Source organism: Adiantum capillus-veneris, chromosome 9, assembly GCF_014529385.1.
Source record: "Adiantum capillus-veneris isolate H3 chromosome 9, ASM1452938v2, whole genome shotgun sequence".
In the NCBI taxonomy this organism is placed as follows: Eukaryota; Viridiplantae; Streptophyta; class Polypodiopsida; order Polypodiales; family Pteridaceae; genus Adiantum; species Adiantum capillus-veneris.
In genome coordinates this window covers 116,844,077-116,871,004 of record NC_140939.1, presented here as the reverse complement: position 1 = coordinate 116,871,004, position 26,928 = coordinate 116,844,077, and the positions used below count along the sequence as shown (strand labels likewise).

The 26,928-nt window shown below is 44.6% G+C and overlaps 1 protein-coding gene across 9 annotated transcripts in view; it reads left to right on the top strand.

Annotated features, from left to right (window-relative positions):
- Positions 1-26,928, top strand: part of SOS1 (sodium proton exchanger, putative (NHX7) (SOS1)) — a 234,962-nt gene that overhangs the window by 150,686 nt on the left and 57,348 nt on the right. For all 9 annotated transcript variants that reach the window (XM_086519996.1, XM_086519995.1, XM_086519994.1 and 6 more), the window contains 2 exons: positions 13,594-13,691; positions 13,942-14,073. In XM_086519996.1, the coding sequence (XP_086376122.1) occupies positions 13,594-13,691; positions 13,942-14,073 (230 nt within the window). The remainder of the gene's footprint in view (positions 1-13,593; positions 13,692-13,941; positions 14,074-26,928) is intronic.

Sequence of the window (26,928 nt, the reverse complement as noted above, 5' to 3'; positions counted from 1 at the left end):
ATCCACTCTTCAAATCAATCCTCCTAAAACGCGAGGATCCCTGTAATCTGTCAAATATAATCCTAGAAATCGGAAATAAGATTTCTTGATGGTGATTTTGTTGAGAGCTCTATAATCGATGCACATTCTCCAAGATCCTTCTTTCTTCAAAACCAACAACACTGGAGAGCAATACGGTGAAGTACTAGGCTGGACAAGACCCTTTTCCAAGAGCTCTTTCACTTGGTTCATAATCTCTTCGTTCTATGCTCGGCTCACACGGTAAGGTGGCCGGTTGGTGGCGTGCTTCCAGGTATCAGATCAATGGTATGATCTTGAGGACGAGCAGGTGGTAACTTGCCTAGCAGACCCTTTGAGAAGCAATCAGCATGAGCGTGGAGAAAATCTTGGCGTTCTTTATCAAGTTTTGACATATTTATCCTATCCTCATCACTCAACTCCTTCATAAAAGTCGAGTAAACAAACAGATTGGATTTCATTAATTTAGAAATGGCCGAAGCCGTTACACTAGGGACAAACTCACCCTTAAGTTTGATGTCAAGTACAATGGTTCTGCCCTTCTGTGTAGTCAATGTCGCTTTCCTCGCCCGATAGTCGACCACGGCGTTGTTCTTGTGATACCAGGGAATTCCCAAGAGAACACCTGTAACTAAGTCAGACTTTGTAAATAATTAATTTATTTACGAGAAAAGAATTATCTAATTAGTTGTGTGCACACCAGAATAGACCTAGCAGTTCTAAGGCCTCAGGTGAGCCTAAATGCGGGCTAGAACACCTCAGAGGGACCTTAGCAGAAATTACCCTGAAGCCCTAGTGATTGGGAAATCGGGTCTTCAGAAAGGGGTAAGCAGTAGCCTCAGATTTTAGGCTCAGGAAAAATACGCGCGTCAGTACAAGCACATGAATGAGATGGGGTCCTTAGAACAGTGACCCTAAGGCTAATAAAGCTAATAAAGCATTAGGGTAAGTTTCGTTAAATTAAATTTAACGGTCCGTGCCCGGACGGGCGGCCGGACAAGTGTGAACAGGTAAAGGCGGTGCAGTGCCGGTGCGGCATAGCGCCGACAGACCTTTGGTGTTCTCATAAAAGAATCATTGGTAGCAATTGTTAGTTAGTTGCACATTTTTAATTAATGAGCTAGAAGTTTTTAAAGTCAAAAGTTGAATGGTTTTTAAGTTTTTAAAGTAAGTGTACCAAGTGGCACACTTACCAATGCAAACTAACTCTCTCTCACTCTCACTCTCACCCTCTCTCTCTTCCTAGCGCCCCCTCTCTCTGATGGCTATTTAGGAGCCCCCCCTCCCCCATTTTCAGGGCTGGCAGTGCACCTACCCCCCCTAATGTGAGCGTGCTCTACGCGGTGGAGCCCTCCATTGAAGCTTGAGAGCAGCCCCTTGCGACATATGTGGTAGCCTTGTGCTCCCATTGTCAAGAACAAGGGATCTCACAGTCATAGACACCTTTTGGTGAAGTTTCATCGCGAGAAGCTGCCGTAGACGCTCTCTTAGCAGAGTGCGGCTGCTGTAATTCTCTGTTTTCAGCCCCTAATCACCTCGATTAGGGCTGTTTTCAGCAGATCAGCCATAGAAATCCTCTTCTCTCTCCTTATCCTAAGTCTACATCAAGTTTGGCGCGATTCCATCGCGAAGAAGACCTCTGTTTCGGCGTAGGGGTGCGTACAGGTAAGAATTTCAGGTTATGTGCAGAAAATTACAGCAAGCATGTGCGTGTGCATTTTGCTTGTTTCTCTTTTGTGTTCTATGCATGAAGGAATGAGCATGAAGGCAACACATAACAGAAGATGGACTCTCCTCTGTGAGAGCTTCCGATGAGCTGTTTCGGAAGATAGACTCTCTTTTCGAGAGCTTCCAACCGGTCTCGCAGAAGAGGGGAAATCCCCTAAGCAGTAAGAAAGTGGAAACACTTTCTCAGTCAGTAGTCAGAACAGAACAGAAGAAAGAATAGAGGACGGGCGTATGCCCCGTTCCTGTGCTTGTAAAGATTCTCCCTTAGTAATAAAGATATTCTCTTTATGGGGGGGGACCAGCCCATCTTCTGGTCCCCAATGAAGTGTCAAGTTTTCTCGCTCCCTCTAATTCTCTTGAGTATTTGAAGTGCAATTAAACGTCAGTTTACGCTTCCGTATTTTTTTGACAGTGGTATCAGAGCAAGGTCCTCTCTCTCTTCCTGAAGGGATTGACGACTCATGGCAGACTGCAGAAATGAAAGGACGCGAGATAGAGTTCTCCTTCAACAGCAGGTGGAAGAGTTGCAGAAAGCTCTCTCCCATCCAGAAGTCCAAAAGATTCTCCATACTCTTGAAAAAGGGAAGGAGAAAATGCCGATGGGGTCGGGAGAAATTCCACAGAACCCAAAGGCGCCACAACCAAGAAAAGATCCTTTGATTGGAACTTCCCGCATGCACGAGAGGCAAAAGAAATCTCCAGAACGTCATGTGCGGTTTAATCCAAAAGTTCAAGAGCAGGATCCCTCTGATTCCCCTCAGTTTTCTCTCATGAAGGATCTGGAAGACATAGTTTCTCCGGAAGACATGTTTCTCGACGATCCGTCGCAGCAAGAAGTACATTCAAGGGAAAGGACTCCTGTCCCCAAGGAGTCTAAGCATCGAAAGAAGGAGCACCATAAGAAGAAGCACCACAGGCAGAAAACATTCAAGTCGGGAGATAAAGATGTGAAATTCGACACCTACAATGGACGGCGTGATAATGACAAAGCTTTGGCTTTCATCCACCAATTTGAAGTTGCATTTGCTGAAGGGAATTTTAAAGAAAGATCCAAGCTTCGCCATGTTAGTTTGTACCTGAAAGGCACCGCCAGCAATTGGTGGTTAACCCTTATCCTGGAAGAGCGCAAACCCCAAGATTGGACCGCTTTCAAGGAGGAGTTCTACGCACAGTTCCTTCCTCCAGACTATGAGGAAGAGGTAAAGAAAGAATGGGATCGACTTTCACAGTCAGAGAACGAAACTGTTCCACGCTATGTGGATAGGTTTTGGGACGTTCTCTTGAAAGTCACTCCATTCAAGAAGATTGACGATTCGGAGAAGATGCGCAAGTTTGAAGCAGGTTTGCATGAAGCCTTGCAAAAGGCTATGAAGCTTTACCCTCGAGGTAACTTGCAGATACTTATGGAATCAGCCCGCATAGCTGATGGAATACATGACAAGGGTACTCCAAGGAAGATGGAGCAAAGCACTTACCATGCCAAGCAGAAGGCTCTCCATGAGCAACCTACCTCTTCTACTTCTTCTCAAAAGAAGAAAAGAACCGCCTCCGAAGCAGAAGCAAAGCCAAATCAACCCAAGAAAGGGAGATATCTCTCTCCTGCTGAGTTGCGAACCTACATTAGTGAAGGAAGATGCTTCAAGTGCGGACAAGTTGGTTATATGAAGGGTGATTGTCCAACCAAACCTCCACAACCACCCTCCTCCAATGCAGTCCCAGATGTACAGGGAAATACAACCAAGGATGGAAAAGAAAGAGCTCTTCTCAAAGCATGGGGTAGTATCAACAACCAGCGGGCTCTTATTTTGTTTGACCCTGGTAGTACAGACAACTTCATCTCTACCAAGCTAGCTGACGACCTGAACTTGCAGCCCAATCGTTTTGGAGTCTCTATTCAAGCGCAATCTGCTTTCAAAGGGCAAAACTCAAACTCTACCCCAATCATAGGGAAGTTGAATCTAAAGGTCGACGACTACAAGGATCAAGAGTCTTTCTTACTAGCTTCACTTGAAGGATGCGATGTTATCTTGGGAATGCCTTGGCACTACAAGATGCATCCCATTCCTGACTATGTTCAGAAAACCTTATCTTTTGCTCATAAAGGAAATGAGTATCTTGTACTTGCAGATGCAGGTGATTGGTGTATTCCTATCGCCAACCACATTGCCATCAAGAAAGAAATGAAAAAGTGTGTTTCAGCGTACTTGATTTTTGCAAGAGAGAGAGATGTGTCTGTTTCACAACTTTCTTCCTCTTTAGAGCAAAAAAGACTTAAGTTAATAGAAAGATATAAAGATTGTTTTGCAGATGAACTTCCAAATAAACTCCCACCTTCGCGACCTGAGGATCATACCATTGATTTGATCCCAGGAAGTTCTCCTCCAAATCAGCCCCCTTATCGATTCAGTCTAATGCAACAAGAAGAAATTCTCAAGCAGGTTAACGAACTTTTGGAGAAGGGCTTAATAAGGCCTAGTACTTCTCCATATTGTTCACCTGTCTTGCTAGTACAGAAAAAGGATGGCACATTCCGCATGTGTATAGACTATAGATCTCTAAACAAGATCACAATCAAGAATCGATTTCCAATCCCTCGGATTGACGACATTCTTGACAAGTTACAAGGAGCAAGTGTCTTTAGTCGTATAGACTTGAAGAGCGGTTATCATCAAATCCGCATAGCTCCTCAGGATGTGCATAAGACTTCATTTAGAACAACCTTTGGGTTGTATGAATTCTTAGTGATGCCTTTTGGACTCACTAATGCACCAGCTACATTCAACAGAATGATGGATAGAATCTTCCACTCATATAGAAGTTTTACAGGCGTTTTCTTTGATGACGTCTTAATCTTCTCAGCGACGGAAGACGAACACTATAAGCATCTCGCCTTAGTGTTTGAAGAATTACGCAAACACAAATTATTTGTGAATGCTAAGAAGAGTGAGTTCTTTTTAAAAGAAATCCACTATTTGGGCCATATAGTATCTCACAACCAGGTGAGAATGGACCCTGAAAAGATTCAAGCAGTTGTAGAATGGCCTACGCCAACTACAGTACATGATGTACGAAGTTTCCTTGGCCTCTGTTCTTATTATCGGCGTTTCATTCGAGCTTTTGCCGCGATAGCAGGTCCCCTCCATGACCTGACAAAGAAGCGGATTCCATTCCATTGGGGGTTTGGACAAAAACAAGCTTTCGAAAAGCTTAAGTATCTACTCAGTCACGGACCTGTTCTCACCGTCCCTGATCTTCGCAAACCTTTCGAGGTATACTGCGATGCATCTGCAGATTGTGTAGGAGCAGTTCTGAACCAAGAGGGTCACGCGATAGCCTATGAAAGTCGGCGCCTTAAAGATGCAGAGTTGCATGCCTCCATATACGAAAAAGAGCTACTGGCAGTAATTCATGCTCTTTCCATTTGGAAACACTATCTATTAGGAGCTGATTTTATTATCAAGACAGATCATCAAAGTCTTCGCTACTTTCTCACACAGAGAAAGTTATCAGAAAAGCAGATGAGATGGGCCAACTTTCTTTCAATGTTTCATTTTCAGATTTTACACACTTCTGGAACAAAGAATGCAGTTGCAGATGCTCTCTCCAGGCGTCCAAAGATCAATGCACTAACAACAATTTATCATGAGGAACTAGAATCTCTCAGCGAGATGTATCCTCAAGATCCAGACTTTGCCACAATTTGGGCAGATCTTCAAGCTGGTCACTCAAAGCCACCTTATTCTATCAGGGATAATACACTCTATCGTCAACAAGCAATATGCATAGCTCAGCCCTTACGACAAAAGGTGATGGATGAAGCACATAATTCTCCTTATGCCGGGCATCGGGGAATTGCTTCCACCACTAGTACCCTCGAAAGGTATTTCTTTTGGCCAACACTCCGTGCGGACATTGAAAAACATGTACGTGAGTGTTTAGTATGCCAAAAAGTGAAATATGACAGACATAAAGTTTATGGCAAGCTTCAGCCACTCCCTGTGCCTAACACGCCATGGGAAAGTATTGCTATGGATTTTATTACGGATCTTCCTAGATCCAAGAATGGAAATGATGCAATCTGGACTATAGTAGACAGGTTCAGTAAGCAAGCACATTTCCTTCCAGTAAAGAAGACGATCAAAGCTGATCACATGGCTAGAATATTTCTAGCTCAGATTTTTAAACACCATGGATTGCCAAAGACTATTGTGAGCGACAGAGATCCCCGCATGACTAGTCTATTTTGGCAGGCATTGTTTGAAAACTTGGGAACTAAGCTTGATTTTTCATCAGCTTATCATCCTCAAACAGATGGTCAAAGCGAAATCGCTAATGCCACTGTTTTAGATCTCCTCAAGTGCTATGTTTCGGAACGACAATCCGAATGGGAACAGTACTTAACGATAGTTGAGTTTGCGTATAATAATACCATACATTCCTCAACTGGTTAAAGCTCCCTTTGAAATTATTTATGGGAAGCCACTCTTACTTCCTATTATGGTGACCAAAGAAAACATCTTCGCCGCAGATGAATTTGTGCGCAATATTGATATTGCCCATCAACAAGTAAAGCAAGCGATTCTTCGAACTCAAGAGCAACAGAAGAGAAAAGCAGACAAGCACAGAAGGAATCTCAATCTTGAAAAAGGACAATATGTCCTGCTTCGGTTTGAGAAAGCTAGATTGAAAAAGCAGGTCGGCAAAGGGAAAGTTGTCAAACTTTCCCATAGATTTTATGGCCCTTTCAAAATTACAGATAAAGTCAATGATGTGACTTTCAGATTGGATTTGCCTTCTAACTGGCGCATCCACAATGCTTTTCATGTCAGTCTCCTCCGACCATATGTTGGACCTCCTCCAGTGGTGCCCGTACAAGAAGATCCTCCAGAAGTCGAAGAGACTGAGGAAATCCTTCAACCTGAACAGATAATACACCACTCGGAGAGACAACTCAAGTCGGGGAGTCTACATCGAAAGTATTTAGTTAAGTTCAAGAATTACACTCCTTTAGATGCAAAGTGGATGACTGAGTCCGATCTCAAGGACTACCCTGACATCTTGCACAGTTATGTTGACGCTCTACAGTTGAGGTCAACTGTTTAGAACCAAGAGGGATGTAACTAAGTCAGACTTTGTAAATAATTAATTTATTTACGAGAAAAGAATTATCTAATTAGTTGTGTGCACACCAGAATAGACCTAGCAGTTTTAAGGCCTCAGGTTAGCCTAAATGCGGGCTAGAACACCTCAGAGGGACCTTAGCAGAAATTACCCTGAAGCCCTAGTGATTGGAAAATCGGGTCTTCAGAAAGGGGTAAGTAGTAGCCTCAGATTTTAGGTTCAGGAAAAATACGCGCGTCAGTACAAGCACATGAATGAGATGGGGTCCTTAGAACAGTGACCCTAAGGCTAATAAAGCTAATAAAGCCTTAGGGTAAGTTTCGTTAAATTAAATTTAACGGTCCGTGCCCGGGCGGGCGGCCGGACAAGTGTGAACAGGTAAAGGCGGTGCAGTGCCGGTGCGGCATAGCGCCGACAGACCTTTGGTGTTCTCATAAAAGAATCATTGGTAGCAGTTGTTAGTTAGTTGCACATTTTTAATTAATGAGCTAGAAGTTTTTAAAGTCAAAAGTTGAATGGTTTTTAAGTTTTTAAAGTAAGTGTGCCAAGTGGCACACTTACCAATGCAAACTAACTCTCTCTCACTCTCACTCTCTTCCTAGCGCCCCCTCTCTCTGATGGCTATTTAGGAGCCCCCCCTCCCCCATTTTCAGGGCTGGCAGTGCACCTACCTCCCCTAATGTGAGCGTGCTCTACGCGGTGGAGCCCTCCATTGAAGCTTGAGAGCAGCCCCTTGCGACATATGTGGTAGCCTTGTGCTCCCATTGTCAAGAACAAGGGATCTCACAGTCATAGACACCTTTTGGTGAAGTTTCATCGCGAGAAGCTGCCGTAGACGCTCTCTTAGCAGAGTGCGGCTGCTGTAATTCTCTGTTTTCAGCCCCTAATCACCTCGATTAGGGCTGTTTTCAGCAGATCAGCCATAGAAATCCTCTTCTCTCTCCTTATCCTAAGTCTACATCAAGTTTGGCGCGATTCCATCGCGAAGAAGACCTCTGTTTCGGCATAGGGGTGCGTACAGGTAAGAATTTCAGGTTATGTGCAGAAAATTACAGCAAGCATGTGCGTGTGCATTTTGCTTGTTTCTCTTTTGTGTTCTATGCATGAAGGAATGAGCATGAAGGCAACACATAACGGAAGATGGACTCTCCTCTGTGAGAGCTTCCGATGAGCTGTTTCAGAAGATAGACTCTCTTTTTGAGAGCTTCCAACCAGTCTCGGAGAAGAGGGGAAATCCCCTAAGCAGTAAGAAAGTGGAAACACTTTCTCAGTCAGTAGTCAGAACAGAACAGAAGAAATAATAGAGGACGGGCGTATACCCCGTTCCTGTGCTTGTAAAGATTCTCCCTTAGTAATAAAGATATTCTCTTTATGGGGGGGGGACCAGCCCATCTTCTGGTCCCCAATGAAGTGTCAAGTTTTCTCGCTCCCTCTAATTCTCTTGAGTATTTGAAGTGCAATTAAACGTCAGTTTACGCTTCCGTATTTTTGTGACAACACCACAACCTTCCAAAGGCATTATGTAAAAATCCTCATGCCCCAAATACTCCTGACAATGCAACCGAAGTTTGCCAATGACAAGTGTAATGGCTACGTCCCTGCCGGGTGCCGCTAGAATTGCCTCCGCAAGTGGTCCCATCCGATTGGGAGTGATCCCGAGCCGTGCCGCCAATTCCGTTGAATGAATTTTGCCTTGGCTCCTTCATCAAAGAAGATCAAGGCCTCTTGGTCTTTCACTTTGCCCCAAGCTCGGCAAAGTTCTGTACTCTCGTCCAACGTGCTGGGATCGATACCCACACAATCTGGAACCAGTCCTGTTTTCATCTTGCCTTTTCTTCCACGTTCTTCAGTTGCTCTCGAACTCTCAGGCCTTTCGTCGTCCTTGTTGGGTGCTCTCTTTGTGACTGTTTAGGGCACTTCGTGGAGATATGTCCAGTTTCCCAGCATCAAGAGCACTTTCCTTTCCTGATGAAGCGAGCCCGCTCCTGAGGAGTAAGCTTGGGTCGTGCATCTTTCTTTTCTGAGTTTCTCTTTCTCTTTATACCTTCATTTGTCAAAGTCTGTTCAGCTATTTGTGTCATGATCTCATCGGTGGGGTAAGTCATACTACCAGAGTGGATGGCAAAACCCCGTTTCGCATGGCTCATCAACTCGTGAATAGAAGTTGACTTTTGTTCCAAGGAGTGATCTCGGATCTCTGTAGGAAGACCCGAGGTAAACCGCTGAATGTGCTCCTTGAACGAGATCTTCTTAAATGAAGAGGCGGGTAGAAAAGAGCTCCAGAATCTCTCGCAATAAGCGTCCACTATATCTTTCTTGGTCATCCGAAGATGGTTTCAGTAGTTTGTATATCACGTTCATACTCTCGAGTCAACCAAGAAGAATAAAAAAAAGCCTCTTAAATTTCAGGCATTTAGCTGGCGCAATCTTGCTTAATAGAAGCGTGGACCACCAAGTTCGAGCATTCCCCTTAAAGTAAGAGGTACCTCTCTGAATCTTAGAGTGCTCTAAGTAACGTCCTCCCGCGAAAGCGATGTCAAAGTGCTGTACAAAAGACAAAGCCTTCGAAGCATCTCAATATCCCGAAAACCTGTCAAATTTAATTGATTGTCCACCTTCTTTAAACTCTCGGACTTTCTTGCTTTTGTCTTCCAGAAAGTGATACTGGTTGGCTTTGTAAAAATTCTTCCTCTTTGCATAAAAGTTGTTGTCATCAGAGTCTGAACTGTCTGTAGACGAGTCCTCTGTAGAACTGTCACTCACGGGGCGAGATTTAGACTTCTTTGCCTTTTTCTTGCCCTTTCCGAAGCGTTGCTTTTGCTTCGCTTTTTGCCTTTTCGGTCTTCTTTGCTCGAGTCAGATGAGCTAGAAGAACTATCAGAAGAAGAACTGGGTACTCCTTCAAATCGAACACGCTTCTTCTGTTTCTTTGCCTTTTGAAATGTCTATTGACGACCCAAATAACCCGAGAAGTCAATGCCCTTCTTTCTGCTTTCTGCTGTCCTTTTTAGCTTTGTTTTGTGTGTCAAAAAGCTGAGCAATCCATGCATCAACCATCTCTTCTAATTCCTTCTTTGAATACTTCTTGTGAGTAGAAGGTTTCTTGAGAATGGTTTTGGGGGTGGTGGTGTGGTTTTCTGTCACTGCTCATGTACTTCCTGGAAAGAAGTCTCGCTCATATATTTTGCAAATTTTGGGTCCTTCGCAAAATTGAGCATCATCTTTGTTGCATCGCCTATCAATTGACGACACTCCATCTCTCGACGCTCTGCATGAGTAGGCCAAGGCGGGCCATACTCCTTAGCAGAATCTTCGTTGTGATCCCTTCCCGCATCCTTGGATACAGAGGGAGTCAGCTGATCTTTGCCTGAAGCCATAGGTGCCGTGGGAAAAGAAAATTGGGATCAAATTTCTCGTAGAAGAGAAATCAAGTGTGCTCTAATGCCACTGTAACAGACTTGGACACTCCGAGTCAAGAATCCACCACGACAACACCAAATGACCACTTCAAAACAGTTGACTATTCACAATTGAGTCAACACTGGCCCGGCGGAGTTCCGTGCCTTTAGATATTGGCCCCAAAGACTGGCACCCTTTTCGGTATTTGTTTTTGTATTAAGCTGAGGTCAAAAGTACAAGAGTGCGGGCAGGCACTCACACTCAGACTCTGTGTCCAGATGCTTTGAGTTGTGAGAGGCCAACCCGCGTATTTAAAGGTTACAAGGGATGCCAAAAGCAGAGCCCCAAAAGCTGAAAATCAAAAGCTCAAAAGTTTTGTAAAAATAAAACAGGAGTTTCTCTCTCTCTCTCTCTCTCTCTCTCTCTCTCTCTCTCTCTCTCTCTCTCTCTCTCTCTCTCTCTCGCTAAATAAAGCAAAGAGGGGCTTTTTCTCTCTCCCAAAGCGTAGGGAAAAGCAGCCAGCATGCACCCTTCTAGTTGGCCACATCATCACAGGGCCATTAATTTTTGTGATCCTATTATTTTTTTGAGAAATTTTTATAAAAAACAGGAGTTATGATTATTGAGGGAGATGATTATACATCATTGTAAAATCTGCGTTATATTGTTTCTATCCTAAGATTTAAGCCTTGTAAGTCGGCCACTAGCCAAATGAGCCCTAGGTATAAAGTTCAAATTTTCAAGTTTGAACATAACCTTTGTATCATTATCTAAAGTTTTGAAGAGCTCTATGCGTACGACTGAGAGCGACTACTCAAGCACTTTGTAATCCATTTTTGTCAAGCTCTAGTAATTCGATCTTGATTTCAACAAGTGCATTGTGTTCCTTGTCTCTTACTCTTTAAGTTAAGTGTAGTGTAATCATTGTCAATTTCATTGTGGTTTGCGAATGCCTTTGTGAGCTAAATCTGTTATTTTGAGTGCAAAAATGGTTGTTTTCTGCCAGTTTGATCATAGAAGAGTGATCCTAGACCATAGAGCAACCTTTCGGGATAGCGCTTTTGTAGTTTTCAGGACCTTGATCATGATGGATTGTGATTTTGGTACCTTGTTGGATTGCAACGAGGCTTGGTAGGATAGTGCGCCTAGGCCTAGTAGACCTCCTCTGAAAGTTTCGTTGCATTTCAGGTTCTATTGAGTGCCAAAATGTGTGATGACCTAGAGCGATGAGACGGGACATAGGCACAATTGCCGGACTAGAGAGTGATAGATTTTCTAGTGCTGATGATAGCTTCATTTTGGAGGTCCACTTTTTGGGCTTGACACCCTCAAAGAGTCTTTGTGCCCCATCTGAGTCGTTTCTTTGAGTATTGATATGTTAGGGCCAAACAACTATGTTGCAAACGTCGACAATCATGGCGACTCGCTAACACCTATCTCTTCTTGAAACTGTAAAACCAGCTTGTATATATCAATGTTATGTACTTTTAAAACATCATTCTCATATTGTAAGTTGCATTTTATGATTTCTTCAAGATATGCAAATATATCCACAAAAGAGACTTCTTTCAAAACTCTTGAGCTCAGTTCATATGGTCGAAGTGCTTTGCCTCGTTGAAACTCACTTTGAATGCTACTAACATGTTGGTTCCCCCACTTGCATGTCATTCAACATTTTGAACAATATTGAGCTCTTTGAGGTTAAACCCAAAAATCATGAAGAAAAGTATCTTGGCCATCAAAGGTGGGCTAGAGCATTTCCTAGAAAATAATATACAATCCCGGATTCTCTAAACCCTTTGTTCACCCTCAAAAGTGCACGTTCTTGAAAGTTGTCCATGTTTTTGGTGTGATTCATGTAAAACTAAAGAACCTTTTTCCTATCTCTAATTGAGATCCCATCATATACTGAACCATCATCAAGAACTTTAGTCTCCATCCTCACTATGGTAATGTAGGGTTCTCCCAAAATAAGTGAATAAGATGAATGTTTTTGCACCAGAAAGCGTTAATCGTTGCTCACATCCTAGTAGTAACCCTGACATTTGGGCATCCTTTGGATAAATCCCTTGGTAAGGTATTGCTGGTTTGATCCTCCATCTGTGAGTATCAATTGGCTATCTTCCTTTGGATACAATCTCTTTGACATGAACAGAACCAATCCACAAGTGCAATCACGAGCTCATCAAAATCCCCCATCTTTACTATAATCTATGTCGTTATCCTTGCCCATATGTCCTTGAGCACATAGTGACTTCTTAGAATATAATCTATATCTTGTTCATTGAAGTGAACGTGCTTAACATTGGCATGTGACATCCTTCGTAAGTTAACCTCCATTGAATTCCTCTGTATACCTCTCAACTATTGCCTAAATTTGTGAAAGTATGAAGCATGGAGAGATGCCAAGTAAGGTTATGCATGGAATCAGGGAAGACAAAGCTGGACCCCGCTATGTGCACATGGCTTACATAAGTGCTTTGAATCTCCAACATGAGATAGCCTATAGGTCTTGATGCTTTCATTTATGATAAAACATGAAACTCAACTGGCCAAGAACTAGGTAGTTTTTGGGGTTGGGGTGGTGCTTAAGCATGCCTTTTTTATTCTTTGACATGTATTTGTTTGATAGTGTCTATTAATAAGTCTATTTGAAGTAGGGAATTATGCTGAACTAGGACGTCAATTTGAGTGCAACTTTTCTATCTGCTGAATAGCACGTGATGGTCATTTGGGTGCGAGTATTTCTTATCAGCACATACGCATTCGATGTGTTACACACAAGCTGGGCAGTGTAACTTGAGGGGGGTGTCTTGCTTGGAAGACATTGCCATAGAGGTGCCATTTGCTCTTGTTTTCCCAACAGCGTCTATGCATGCAAGGTAGGTCGTCCCGATCCTGAAACGCGTTCCCAAGCCGGACACTTCTCGGAATGGAGACGGCAACGGAACTTCGTTCCCTCTTGAGACCTAACCTGAACAGCAAGCTGAACGCGGAACGGCAGCATCCAGAATACCCAAGTTTGAAAAATGTGACTGAAAAAAAATTGGCTGTTTGGGGCAGCTCTTTTGAGCCTTTTTTTTTTTTTTTGGGAGGGGGGGTTCTTCTTCCCATCCTCTCTATACAAAGAAGGGATTTATACCCTCTCTCTCAAGCTCTCAACCTCACCCTCTCCCTCAAGGCTCTCTCCCCCTCTCCCTTTCCCACTTTTTGTCACTTGGCAATCTTTTTTATTATAAAATCTCTACTCTTATGAAATGCCGATTACGAGGCTTTAAAGCCATAAGCATCCAACATTCGCAACTGACAAGATATTTCGTCATTCAGGTGAAAGTGAGATCGCAGAAGTGGTAATAAAAGAAAGTGAAGTAGAGGAAGCTGCAGCAAAGGAATTTTTAGAGGATGTTCGGCTTACTTTTCCTGAGGTTGGATACTAAAGACTGGATTACAGCTGTATGTATGTGTTTGCATTTGCATTTGCAATTGTTTTTGTGTGCTTATGTGCAAGTCTAGTTTCACCAAAAGAAAGGTGTCTTGTGCGCGGCGTGCGTGTATCTTCACAAATGCTCTTGGTGTGTCTCCTTGATGTTCCGATCATTTATTTTGTTGCTTTTCTTTGTCAGGTATCACCTTGGCAATGGCTATGTTTTTTAAATATCCTTATCTTCTTTCCAGGTTCTTCGTGCTGTGAAGACCAAGCAGGTCACTCATGCAATACTAAACCATCTGGTGGATTACATCGATGGACTTGAAAAGACTGGGCTACTTGAGAACAAAGAAATCAATCATCTTCATGATGTTGTCCAGGTGATTTCTACTAAGCTTTAATCTTCTTCCTGAGTCTGTGATAATGCAGGATGGGTATCCTAGGCACTCAGCATCTGTGTTCATCATGAAATCGAACTGTGGCCTTGTTTGGCCTATCTTCTCCACTGCATCAAATATCTTCTTGAACTCGTCTACACCAGTATATGCATCAGTCTCAGCCATGAATGAGGATCTTTTTACGGCTTTAATTGGCTCCTTTGTCTTGGCCAAATTCTCATCAAAGTAGACTAACTTGATCCTTTCTGCAAATAACTTCTTCATCACATACATTGGCACTTCTTCATCACATACTTTGGTACTTTGAGAAATGGCATCAAATAGGTTTCCTTGGTCCAGACTCCATTTCATGTTCAGTTCCATGGTCAACTGAGGATGACTAACTTAGGATTGGATGTGGAACTTTCCCAGCTAAATCATTAACCTTCTCTTTGCCTTTAATTTTCTAATGTAGGCTGCAGGTCAGTATGAGGTCCTATATACATGTCTATATATGTATATATGTATGAATAACTGAGGATTGGATGTTATTTCTATCGAGGTGATGGCTTGTCTTAAAATTAAGCCCAAGGACATGGGGCCCCAAATGGATGTAGTGTTCGATGCAAGAGGCAAGGGCATGAAGTCGCCGTAATGCCTCTCATTGGCAAGCTCCGCTTACATTGTCAGGGCTGTAGAGGGCACGAGGACTTACGTATCATGCCACTTGGATTGGTGTACTTTGGGAATGCCTTGGCATAACAAGAATGATGTCTTCATTCAAGCAAAGCAAGAACGCATTCAGGACGTCTTTTGGATTGTACGAGTTTTGGTGATGCCTTTTGGTCTCACAAATCCTCTTGCAACGTTGAATAGGATGATGGACAGCATCTTTCAATGGCCAAGACAGAATGTGGACACCTTTGTCGATACCATCATTGTTTTGTTCAAGACCAAAGAAGAGGATAGAGAACATGTGAAACAAGTGTTTAAGCATTGCGCGAACTCCGGTTGATGATCAATGGAAAGAAGAGTGAGTACTTTCTGCCAGAGCTACACTTGGGACTCAGTTTCGTCCTAGGGTGTTAACATGGATCCAACAAAAGGCTATTCGCAATTGGCCTACATTGTAGAATGTGCGTGAGAGGAGCTTTGTGGGCTTGTGCTCTTATTATAGGAAGTTCATTAGACCCTTTGCGGAGATTCCTTCGCCATTACACACCCTGCCTCAAAAAGGGGGACCATTCACTTAGGGACCTCCACAGATTGAGACATTTGAGCGACTTAAAGAAAAAGTTCAATATTGGGCCTGTGTTGATTCTACCAGACTTGCAAAATTCTTCTGAGGTTTACTATGATGCTTGTGGAAGCAGTTTGGGAGCAGTCTTAATGTAAGAGGGCCATGTAGTAGCTTGTGAGAGTCGGATTGCTCTCAAAGACTGAGAGGATTGCACAGATTAATGAAAAGGAGCTCTTGGCAGTGATAGATGCTTTGACTTAGTGGAAGCATTACTTGCTTGGCATAGTTTTTTACAATGTACTCGGATTTTCAAACTCTGAAATACTTCTTGCTCCAGACAAAGTTGTCAAGAAAATCATCATTGGAAACTGAGAGAGAGAGAGAGAGAGAGAGAGAGAGAGAGAGAGAGAGAGAGAGAGAGAGAGGATCGACATCAGATGGGGTCCCAAACCCCCCTCCAAGGGCCCCCCTCTCTATTGCTAGAGAGGTATTTGCTTTAGATTGCACAAATCTAGTACAATGGTTCTATGATGCCGAGATGCTTGCTGTAGGGTGTAGATACTATGAGGCTAAGTGCTAGGTACTGCGGCGATGATGGCGAGGACGACAAGGAGGCTAAGGGCTGAAAATCTGAAAACGCTAGTGGTGCTCTAGGGCTGAAAATTGGATCGCTGAAGTTATGCTGAAATCTGCACTTGCGGCGATGATGACGACGACGACGACGATGGGCTGAATACGGCGAGGATCTACTGTGAAGTAAGGGTAAGGCTTCTACGAGGCTAAGGCTGAAAAACGTCGAGGCTCATGGCGTCTTTCACTGGCTGAAAATGTCACGAGACGGGCACCACGTGCCAATAGAAAAGAACAGACTGAATAGACTTTTAGCAATTCAATAACAACTGAACTCAGAGAGAGAGAGATGACACGCGACACGGAGTGGCGGAATTCCACCCTAGAGAGTATTGGCCCCAAACCTTGCATCAACATAGTACAAGCCGGTCCTTCACGCTCTACACCTTCTCCAAGAAGCATGCCAGAGAATGAGCCCTAGCCTCATATGTAAAGGCCCTAGGCCCCAGAAGCAGTTTACTTGAAAAGCCTTCAAACTCAAAAGCATCTGGTCCAAAAGCAATGCCCAAAATCTGCTAGCGTAAACGAAAATCCGTACAGCCTGCCACGTCATCATGTCAGTGCAATTCTCGTGTGTGTGAGTGGGTCCAGCTTTGTTTTAATGTCTTTAGGTCACTTGGATCCCATCGCACGGGGTCCCATAAGTTGATGAGAACTCCTCTTTAAAAATAGGCCACTCGGCAAGACTTTGCAAGCTGGTAAAACTTCTTGTGCCGCTTCTACTTCTTCTCCTACTTCTTCTTAGGGTTTAAGCCCCTTAGTCGGGATCTGCAGGTTGGCTCCGTTCTTCAGTGGCTTAACACGTTAGCAGTTTGTGACATCCCTCTTCTTGAAAGAAAGTAATCGTGGACAATTACTTCATATCTACAAAACAACTCAAGTTAGCTCAAAAATTTCCGAGGGATATTTCGAGGGACATTCCGAGGGACAATCAGTTTTCTCAATCCAGATTGGAACTCTTGATACCCTGGGTCGTTGGTTTCTAAGAAAAATCTCATTCACTGAGGAGTCTTATTCCAGATCAGAGCTCTTGATATCCTTGGCCGTTGGCTTTCTAGAAAAATCTCGTCCAATAAGGAATATTCAGCCGTTGGCACATCACAGTGCAACACAAATGCTCACATATGCATATTATAAGACACAACGAACAGCGCCGTTGAGCACTCCCTCGAGACGAATGGTTTGCGGTATGAAGCTATTGAAAGACTACCTTATCATTGTCCCTGCAAATAACTTAAAAAGGTTCGGACCATGAGTTCAGAGGATCGGTGCAACCAAACGCTCCACTCCCCATACACAGCCTGTGTTGCTTGGAGGTTCAAGCATACAACCAAACGCTTCCTGGACATCCTATTTGCGTTGTTCCTAGGCTTTGAAGCATAAAGCGCAACGCTCCTCAGACATCCCGTCTACGTCGTTCATACCAAAATAACATTTCTCACTACTCCACCGGGGAGCAAATCACTAAGCATTGAAACTAGTATTAAAACGAGAGTCACACAGTTCAAATCGGCACCAGGACAAGTTTAAAACAGATACTCTCCATTTCAAACAAATTCCAAGCAGGATCACCAAACAAGTTCTCAAACAAATTCTCAAGCAAAGTTCAATCTTAAAAAGCAATCTCGACCTCAAACAAGCCTGAAAAGCCGACTGGCTTTCCATCTTGAGTCTGCCATCAAGTTGTAGCCGACTACAGCATGGGTGACAAGCTCTCGAAGTCGAAATAAGCATCGACAGACAGTATTTCTGATCACTTTGGGTCTCCAAGGTTATCAGCTCTAGAAGAGACATTTACTGAGAGATGTCAAGAAATTTCAAGTTGTAATCCGCTAGGGTTTTCCGCGGCAAGCATTTCACGCTACCCTACTCTACCAGAAGCTGCACTCCAAAGGAAGATTTGAGAAAGAATGTAACTTCGGGCAAAATTTATTGAAAGCTTGCCAAGTCCTTGGAATGTGCCATTTGGTAGGTATAGACATTCACCATTGTATGGCACTGCCTCTGAGAAAAACAGAGGCTTGAAAAATCTTTGATCCTTCTCTTGCAAGTGATTTTTATGGCTTATGCCCTGTAAGACAGAGGGATTAAGACGGGAGCGCCCTCAATCTGCAATGAAGTTAGGGTGGGAGGGGCTACTAAGTCCGGGGTCATGACAGGAAGATTCTTTCATAATATTTCTTGGAAATCTTGGAAGCACCATCTTGCTTTTTCTACTCTTTTGGTAGGACGGGTATGCTTTCAAAAAAACACATGCGTGAAGCACTAATACCACTGTCATGGGAACGGGCACCACGTGCCAACAGAAAAGAACAGATTGCACAACTTTAACCCCTTCAAATAACAATTGAACTGAAAGAGATGCATGACACGAGACGGGGAGTGGCGGAGTTCTACCTAGAGACCACTGGCCCTGAACCTTTGTGCCCCTTTCAGTTTTTCTTTATATTGCTTGAACTCGGTACAATGCTGGTACTTACGCTCTGTACCTTCACCTAGAAGTGTGTTAGAGAATGAGCCCTCTTCACATATTTAAAGGCCCTTGGCCTATGGAAAGCAGTTACATGAAAAGCCTCAAACTCAAAAGCATCTAGTCCCAAAAACACTAGCGCCCAAAAGCTGCCAGCGCATTTTGCGAAAATCCGTATAGCGGCGACGTAATCATGTTAGCACAAAATCCATGAATTTCGTACAGGTTGCCACGTCAGCAATCGAGCGTAATTTGCGGGTCTTCCGTACAGCTGCCAGGTCATCACGCAATTCTCGTGTGTGTGAGTGGGTCCAACTTTGTTTTAATATCTTTAGGTCACTTGGGCCCCATCGGACGATGTCCCATAAGTTGGTGGGAACTCCTCTTAAAAATATGCCACTCGGCAAGACTTTGCAAGTTGGTAAAACTTCTTGTGCCGCTTCTAATTCTTTTGTTGCTTTTTCTTAGGGTTTAGGCCCTCGACCGGGATCTGCAAGTTGGCTCAGTTCTTCAATGGCATGACACATCAGTAGTTTGTGACAAGCGTACCAGAGAATGAGCCCTTGGCTTATGGAAAACAGTTACATGAAAAGATTCAAACTCAAAAGCATTCGGTCCAAAAGCACTAGTGCCCAAAAGTTACCAGCACGTTTTGCGGAAATCTGTACAATTGCCTCGTCATCATGTCAGCGCAAAATCCGGGAATTTCGTATAGGTTGCCACATCAATAGTCTAGTGTAATTTGCGGGTCTTCCATACAGCTGCCACGTCATCACACAATTCTTGTGTGTGTGAGTGGGTCCACCTTCGTCTTAATGTCTTTAGGTCACCTGGGCCCCATCGGAAGGGGTCCCATAAGTTGGTGGAAACTCCTCTTTAAAAATAGGCCACTCGGCAAGACTTTGCTTGTTGGTGAAACTTCTTCTGCTGCTTCTCGTAGGGTTTAGGCCCCTCGCCAGGATCTACAGGTTGGCTCCGTTCTTGAGTGGCTTGACACGTTTGCAGTTTGTGACATAGAGGCTACTCTAGATTGTTGGACTGTGAAACCGGCCTGTAGACTTGCTTAAGGGCGGTAGACTTTAGCTTTCACCCGATCACTTTACGACACAAAGAAACTTTATGATAAACCTATGATTGGAATTTAACACGTCAAACAAAAACACGACTTGGCGACACCACGTTGGTCCCAAAGGTTGGCGCCCCTCTCGGTATTTCTTTATTCAATTAAAACTTTGGAGAAATCCTGTAAGATCCTACGAGCTCTCCCACTTTATTCGCGCTGAAAATGACCTACTCTATCTCGATTTGACAGCATAACCACAGTAGGAGGCTTCACAGATAAAATCCCCAAGCAAAAGGTGACTTTCCTGACGCTTTTGAGCACTTTCTCAAACCTGGTGAGAAATTTCAGCACCTGAATTCTTTGTTTTCTGCCCCGAAAATGCACCAGAACACCTGTACAGTGATCCCCTAGTTTCCCCGAAGCTCACAGGGGTATCAGGGATCCAAAAGGGTCAAAACCCTAAACCTGGAAAAATACACAGCAGGCTGTAATTTTCTGTTTCGGGCTTTGTGTCTTCTGTCGGACTCATCTGAAGCAAGCCCTCGAGCCCCCACACCTATAGGGCTACTTGCCCTTTGAATCAAACGAGATTGCTCACGTGAAATCTCTCCAAGTTCACCTGTACCTACAGGGGATTAGCAATTACCTAATCCAGTACCTGTGCGAGAGGCTCTTGCCTCGGCAATCGCGCATGAGCCCACACAACTGTACTTACGGATGGAAAGTTCTTGAATTGGGCATCACGATTCTATTTTCAAAAAAGGAGAGAGGTGCACGAGAGCGGAATCATCGTGCTACATAGAACTGGGAAGAAGGCAAGCTATCCATTAAGGTTATGATCACGTGCACCCACTACTCTCTCTCTCTCTCACACTCACACACACAATAGGCTCACTTAATTAAGGAGGAGCAACCAAAATCGATTGTTCTCTCTTAGAATGAGCGCCCTCCAACTAACTTGGCTTGCAGAATGCTCTCCTACTTCCATGTGTCATGTTTGCCTCTTTAGAGTTAAATTCCTAGTACCCACTAACCTATAAGTGTTGTGTGGGGCCTAATTGACTTTGAACTGAACCTAGACATAATTTTATTGCTCTGATTTTATTGCCGACTAACCCGACCAACTCGTGAAGACCTGACCTTAACTATTGCGGGTGAAACTCTCGGTCGTCGGTGGATAGTTCGTATCCATAGGTGGATAGTTCCTAAACTTCACCAAACAACGCCGTGCAACTTTTCCCTTGACGTTTTTTTATTTATGTGCCACTCATTCAATGTCTTCCTTTGTTGAAAAAACGGGAAATTTACATAAGAGAATCTCAAGTGGCCATCACAATGACTACAACAAGACACTCTTTATCAAAAAAATCACTACCACAAGCTACATTCTTTCTCCAAACATTTTCATAAAAACACTACTCCATTCCATACCTCGTTGGTTTCTCTCTTTGAGGAGGAAGCTCGTAATAATGTAGCCATCTTAAGTAGTTGGCATTTCCAAAATGTCTACAACCTTTTAAATCTACTCTGGTATCAAGATCTGATCAAGTTTTTGAACTTCTGGTTGATCTTCATTTGGTAGATCTCTTGGCACATCACCCACAAAGGGTCTTAGAAGACTCACATGAAACGCATTATGAATCTTCCAAGTGTAAGGCAATTCCCACTTATAAGCAACATCGATGATCTTGTCAAGTACTTGAAAAGGCCCATAGTAAAGCATGCTGAGCTTTGAAACAACCGTTCCTTGCCCTTCATCTTCTTTAACCTTGCTTTTTCAAACTGCAAAAGAACCCAATCACCAAGTGAAAACAACAATTCACGTCGGTGACGATCAGCATCTTTTTTCTGCTTTACCTGAGTCTTCTCTAAGGCAAGCTTGATTTTCTTATACATTTCATCCATGTTTTCTACATATCGATTCGTTTTGAAAATCTTATCCTTTGGGTGCAAAATGGGAGGAACCCTTTTGCCAACCTCGTAACAATTTCAAAAGGTGCCTTGCCTGTCGACGAATGCACCGTATTGTTATATGCATACTCAAGCATAGGTTAATATGGTCCCCACAGCAGATCTAAGACACTAGATTTATCCTCGTCTGGCTGTCCATCAGTTTGTGAATGAAACAAGGAAAACTTGGGCGTAGTGACCATGTTTTTAAACACGCCTCTCCAAAACAAGCTCGTCATACGAGGATCGTGATCACTGATAATTGATTGTGGCATGTCATGGTACTTAAACACATTGTATATAAACAACCATGCCATCTGATAATTTTTTTTCTCGTTGTGGCAGGAATAATATGGGCCTGCTTGCTGAACTTACAAATAATGGTCCATATACCATCATTCTGTGTCGGTCATAGTGTAATTCCAAGTGCCAGAGCTCTGTGTCCTCACCAAAATCAACCAAGGCTCACTCTTTAAGAAAAAAGTGATTCTGTCCTAGCAATGTAACCATGAAACCGGTCCATAGACTCACTAGAGGGCGGTAGACTTTAGCTTTCACCCGATCTTTACTTGAACTTTACGACACAAAGCAACTTCACGAATAAACCTAATATTGGAATTTAACACTTCAAACAAAAACACGGCTTGGAAGCTAGAGTGCTTGCAGGAGATTAGCAATTAGCTAATCCACTACCTGTGCAAGAGGCTCTTGCCTCGGCAATCGTGCATAACTGTACATATAGATGGAAAGCCCTGCAGTTGGGCATTAGGATTTTGTATTCAAAAGGGGAGAGAGGTGCACGAGAGCGGAATCATCGTGCTACATAGAACAGGGGAGAAAACAATCTTTCCATTAAAGTTGGGATCACTGCTCACACTCATAAAAGGCTCACTTAATGAAGAAGGAACAACCAAATTTGATTTTTCTCACTTAGAATGGGCGTTCCCACCTGACTTGGCTTGCAGATTGCTCTCCTTCTACCACATGTCCAGTTTCCTCTTGAGCTAAATTCCTAGTATCCACCTAGTTATATGTGTCGCATGGGGCCTAAATGACTTTGAACTAAGCCTAGACATACTTTAAGTGCTCGGATTTCAGTGCTGACTGGCCGACCAACCCAACCCGTGGCAGCCTAGCCTTCACTGCTCCGGGTAAAACTCTCGGCCGTTGGCTGTTTCACATTGGCCATACAATGTCCGGCCATTTGTGACTTCAAAAAGAGGGTCCCAAAAATTGAGTAAAAATCAAGGGAAAGAAACTAACAACTAAGGTTAGTGGTTGCCACAGCCTGGTGACAAACTGGATAAACCTACTAGTGATGCTGACCTTGCGACTTTGGGACAATCATTTTAAGTTGAGAGTCCATGAATTCAACTGATTTTTTATTCCACGAGACAAAGATTCTTTTATTAGTTAATGAAACTGCCCTTAGGGCTACAACCACCTCTGCTAGAGAGGGCTACAACAATCATAAGGAGGAGTCTCTCTCAATGAAAAAAAAACATTTGTACAATGAGGCTAAATCAAGAGATGGGAGGAGGGAAAAGCCACATAGGTGGACGGTAGTGCCATCTCAACACATCTTGGACCATGGTGAAGAAAGGCCCAGGGCGCCAGAGTCGAAGGAAAGCCTCTCTACGCTCCCGCATGCGGTCGGAGCTGCCCTGGAGTCTCTCAAACTGTCCTCTGAGAGTATGGACCAGCTGTAGCCAAAGATCACGAACAGTCTCTGCTGGTGGTACAAGGCGAGCCTCAAAGATACAGAAGCAGCAGCCCGCCAAATGAACCAGAGTGTCAGGCCATCGATGAGCTCCAAACATTCCTCTCTCTCATTGCACCATTCCTGTGGAGTAAGCTCTGTAGCAGGCTGGAGTGTAGGTCGACCCCCTTGCATCACTATCATCATGCTGGTGGAGGATAGCTCAAACTGAAGTGTCGGGCCCGTGAGAGTGGACCAAGCAGCTGCCCCCCAAGTGTATTGTCGTGTCATGGAAAGAGCCGGCATCAGCCGAAGGACACGAAGCCAAACCTGTTGTGCCAAAGGACAATCCCAAAGACAATGGCGCTGACTCTCCACAGGATGGTCACAAGCTACGCATGTTGCCGAGAGACCACTATGTACAAGCCAGCTGGCAACTGCTGTAGCTCGATGTGCAACCAGCCATTGGAACAAAGTGACTCGCTGCGGTTGTCTGGTGTCACAAATTGCTGACGTGTCAAGCCCTGAAGAATGGAGCCAACTTGCAGATCCCGGCCAAGGGGCCTAAACCCTAAGAAGACGAGCAACAACAGAAGAAGAAGTCCTACTAACTTATGGGACCTCGTCCGATGGGGCCCAAGTGACATAAAAGCATTTAGAATAAAGCTGGACCCTCTCACACACACATAGTGTGGAACTGATGACGTTGAAGCTGTATGGAGGCTCCAAAAATTACGCTTACAGTGCTGACGTGGCAGTTGTATGGAATTCCGTGATTTACGTTGGCAGCTTTTTGGCATTGCTTTTGGACCAGAAGCTTTTGAGTTTGAAGGCTTTTCATAGGCCAAGGGCCTTTGAATATGAGGCCATGGGCTCCTTCTTCGGCATGCTTCTTGGAGAAGGTGTAGAGTCTGGACTACCTGCTTGTAATGTATGGATGCAACATAAAGAAATATTGAAAGGGGCGTCAAGGTTTGGGGCCAATACTCTCTGGGGTGGAATTCTGCCACTCCGTGTCGCTTGTCATCTCTCCCTCTCAGTTCAGTTGTTATTGAAGTGCTAAAAGTCTGTTCAGTCTATTTTTTTCTATTGGCACGTGGTGCCTGTCTTGTGACACTGGAGTCCCACCACCTCGCCCAAAAAGTTGACAAGAACTTAGTTGTGAGACTCTCCTCCTACCAATGAGGTGCTGCAGCAAGCCGAGCCTCTCTCCGTGCTATCAGTTTGTGACGTCCATTCGAACAGTGTATTGAAAGAAACGGACACCTGGATGGTCGGTTTAGGAGAAAGGGCCCCTCAAAAACCACTCTCCAGGATCCCACTCCACTTGTGCTAGTGGAGGCACTCCCAAGCAAACAGCCTCCAATGGCCAGTCTCAAGAGCTGCTGGGCTAGGATCTATGACACAAGTCCTCCCACAAATGCCCACAACTCGGATCCTCTAAAAACAGCACTGTGCCACCTATGGGGCCTCTATTGAGCAAGCCCGAACTGCGATGAGAACCCGAACTGCGATGAGAACCTCCAGTCGCGTGAAGGCGCCCATCCATCTGGGCGCTGCTGACTCGAGAGGTGTGAGCCACTCAGCTTGCACTGCCTCTGTGGTGTCTTGACACATGCTCGGCACCCTCTCATGCCCTATAGCTGGATGCTATGAACCTCCTCTAACAAGCTTGAAAATTGTAGCGAGTCACCTAAAGTGCGTGCTGGACCCTCTGCCATGGGACCCCAAGAAACAAGAGGCCTACTACCAACCAACTGGCCTCTCTTAGTGCTAACCACGGGGTTCGAAACAAGGGATTGTCTCAGGCGCTCCTTCGTCCAAGTAGGCTGATGCTGCTCTAGGCCTCTTCGTAGCTCGTCTAAGGAGCGGAGCAAACTCACAGCGAAATGGTCCTCCAGTCTCCTGCTCAGGCCAACCTTGCGCATCTGTGTGAAAATCCATTTGGTCGAAGGTCGCTTGGGGCCTCTAGCCTGAGACACTCTAGCACTAAGCCGCTGAAGCAAAAAACTCCTTCAAGGGCTCCTCCCCTAGAAGTAATCCTCTGACAACAAAATTCCCAAGAAGGGCTCTACTCTGTTGTGATTGGTCTATGATCCCCAACCCTCCTTGAGAACAAGGAAGAGTGATGGTGTGCCAGGCCACTTTGGCCCGGGCTATCTGAGTGGCACGCCGTGACCAAAGGAAGTTCCTGATCGGCCTCTCTACCTGGCTGATGCAGGAACTCGAAAAGATCCAACAAGAAGTGATGTAGCACATAGTAGCCAACAACACCGAGTTGGGGACTACAACTCTGCTTGCTAGAGAAAGTCGTGTGGAGCTCCAATGCAACAACTTTCTGCTGATGGACAGGAGGAGGGGAGCAATCGGCTGCTTAGGAGACAAGTCCAAGCCAACTTGACAGCCCAAGTATCAAACTATAGTTCTTGGGGGAATCCATCTGAAACCCTCACCTGGCAGCCAATCAGGCGTAGGAGCACTACCAAACCGAGAAAGACTATCTTTCTCTAGTTGATCAGTGCGCGTGATGCACAACAAAAGGTCTCAAGAGCCTGCTCACATTTGTGAAGGTTGTCCTCTTGGCCAAGTACAAGGCTGAGTCGTCTACAAACTCAGCATCAAGTAGGTCATTTCTCCGAATAGGGAGCGCTAAGCCATGTAGACCAACGTGTTGTGAAACCAAATACTTGCTCATCGCCTCGGCATAGAACAGAAAGAGGAAGGGGGCAAGAGGGCAGCCCTGTCTGACCAAACATGTGAGCATGAAACGATTTCCTCTACCACCTGACATAAGTACCTGACTGTGTACCCCGTCTGTAAAGAGATGACACACCTCTGATCTAGGCATCTGAGAAGCCCATCCTGCGTAGAGGGCCCTCTAAAAAGTCCCAATCAACTCTATCGTAGGCCTTCTCAAAATCAAGAAGAAGCATCACCAGATCCTCACCACAAAGGCGCGCGAGGGCAGATGCCTCCCAGAAACTAAAGATGTTGTCAAGGATACTATGCTCCTTGAAAAAACTTGTCTGTGTCCCATGTATGATGCTCTTTAGAAGTGGATGAATCCTCAAACTCAGAGCCTTGGCAAGAATTTTGTAGGCCGAGTTGAGGATGGTGATGGGCCGCCATTGTCAAATCTCATCCAAGGAGCGACCGTCCTTGGGAATGAGGTAAATGAGGCCCTAACTCATGTTATTAGGCATCTCTCCTGTGTGTAGAATGTATTGAAAAGCGTTGCAGAGATTTGAGCCAAGCAAGTCACAGTACTCTAAGAAAAAGATGGGAGTCAAACCATCCTCACTGGACAGCTACCACGAGGAAGTGCTTTGAGGGCCGCATGGAGCTCCTCTAATTGAAGAGGCAGCTCAAGCCTTTGGCGCATCTCCTTAGTCACAAGATAAGGCATTTGTGCCCACCCCTGCGCTCTGCATGTATCCTGACGCTCTGATTGAGGCTCTGCTGCTGACAGCAGGTCACGATAAAAGTCAATGGCAAGTGCACGCATAACCTCTCGCTCTGAAGCAATTGACTTGTCAAGCCTCCTCAAGTGGCAGACCCTGGCATCATAGTTACCAGGAACGAGAAACCGGAACGGGAACGGGGAACGGGAACGTGGAACAAAATGCCATTCCTTGTTACGGGTACTCACGTTTGAAACACGGAACGGGGATTCGGAACGGGAACTTGGAATGGGAACGGGGAACGGAGACCTGAAAACGGCCATTCCTTGTTACTATGCCTGGCATGCGCTTGTTGAGGCCCCAGTGTCTCAAAGAAAGCCCCTGTCACTATGTCACCCACCTGGG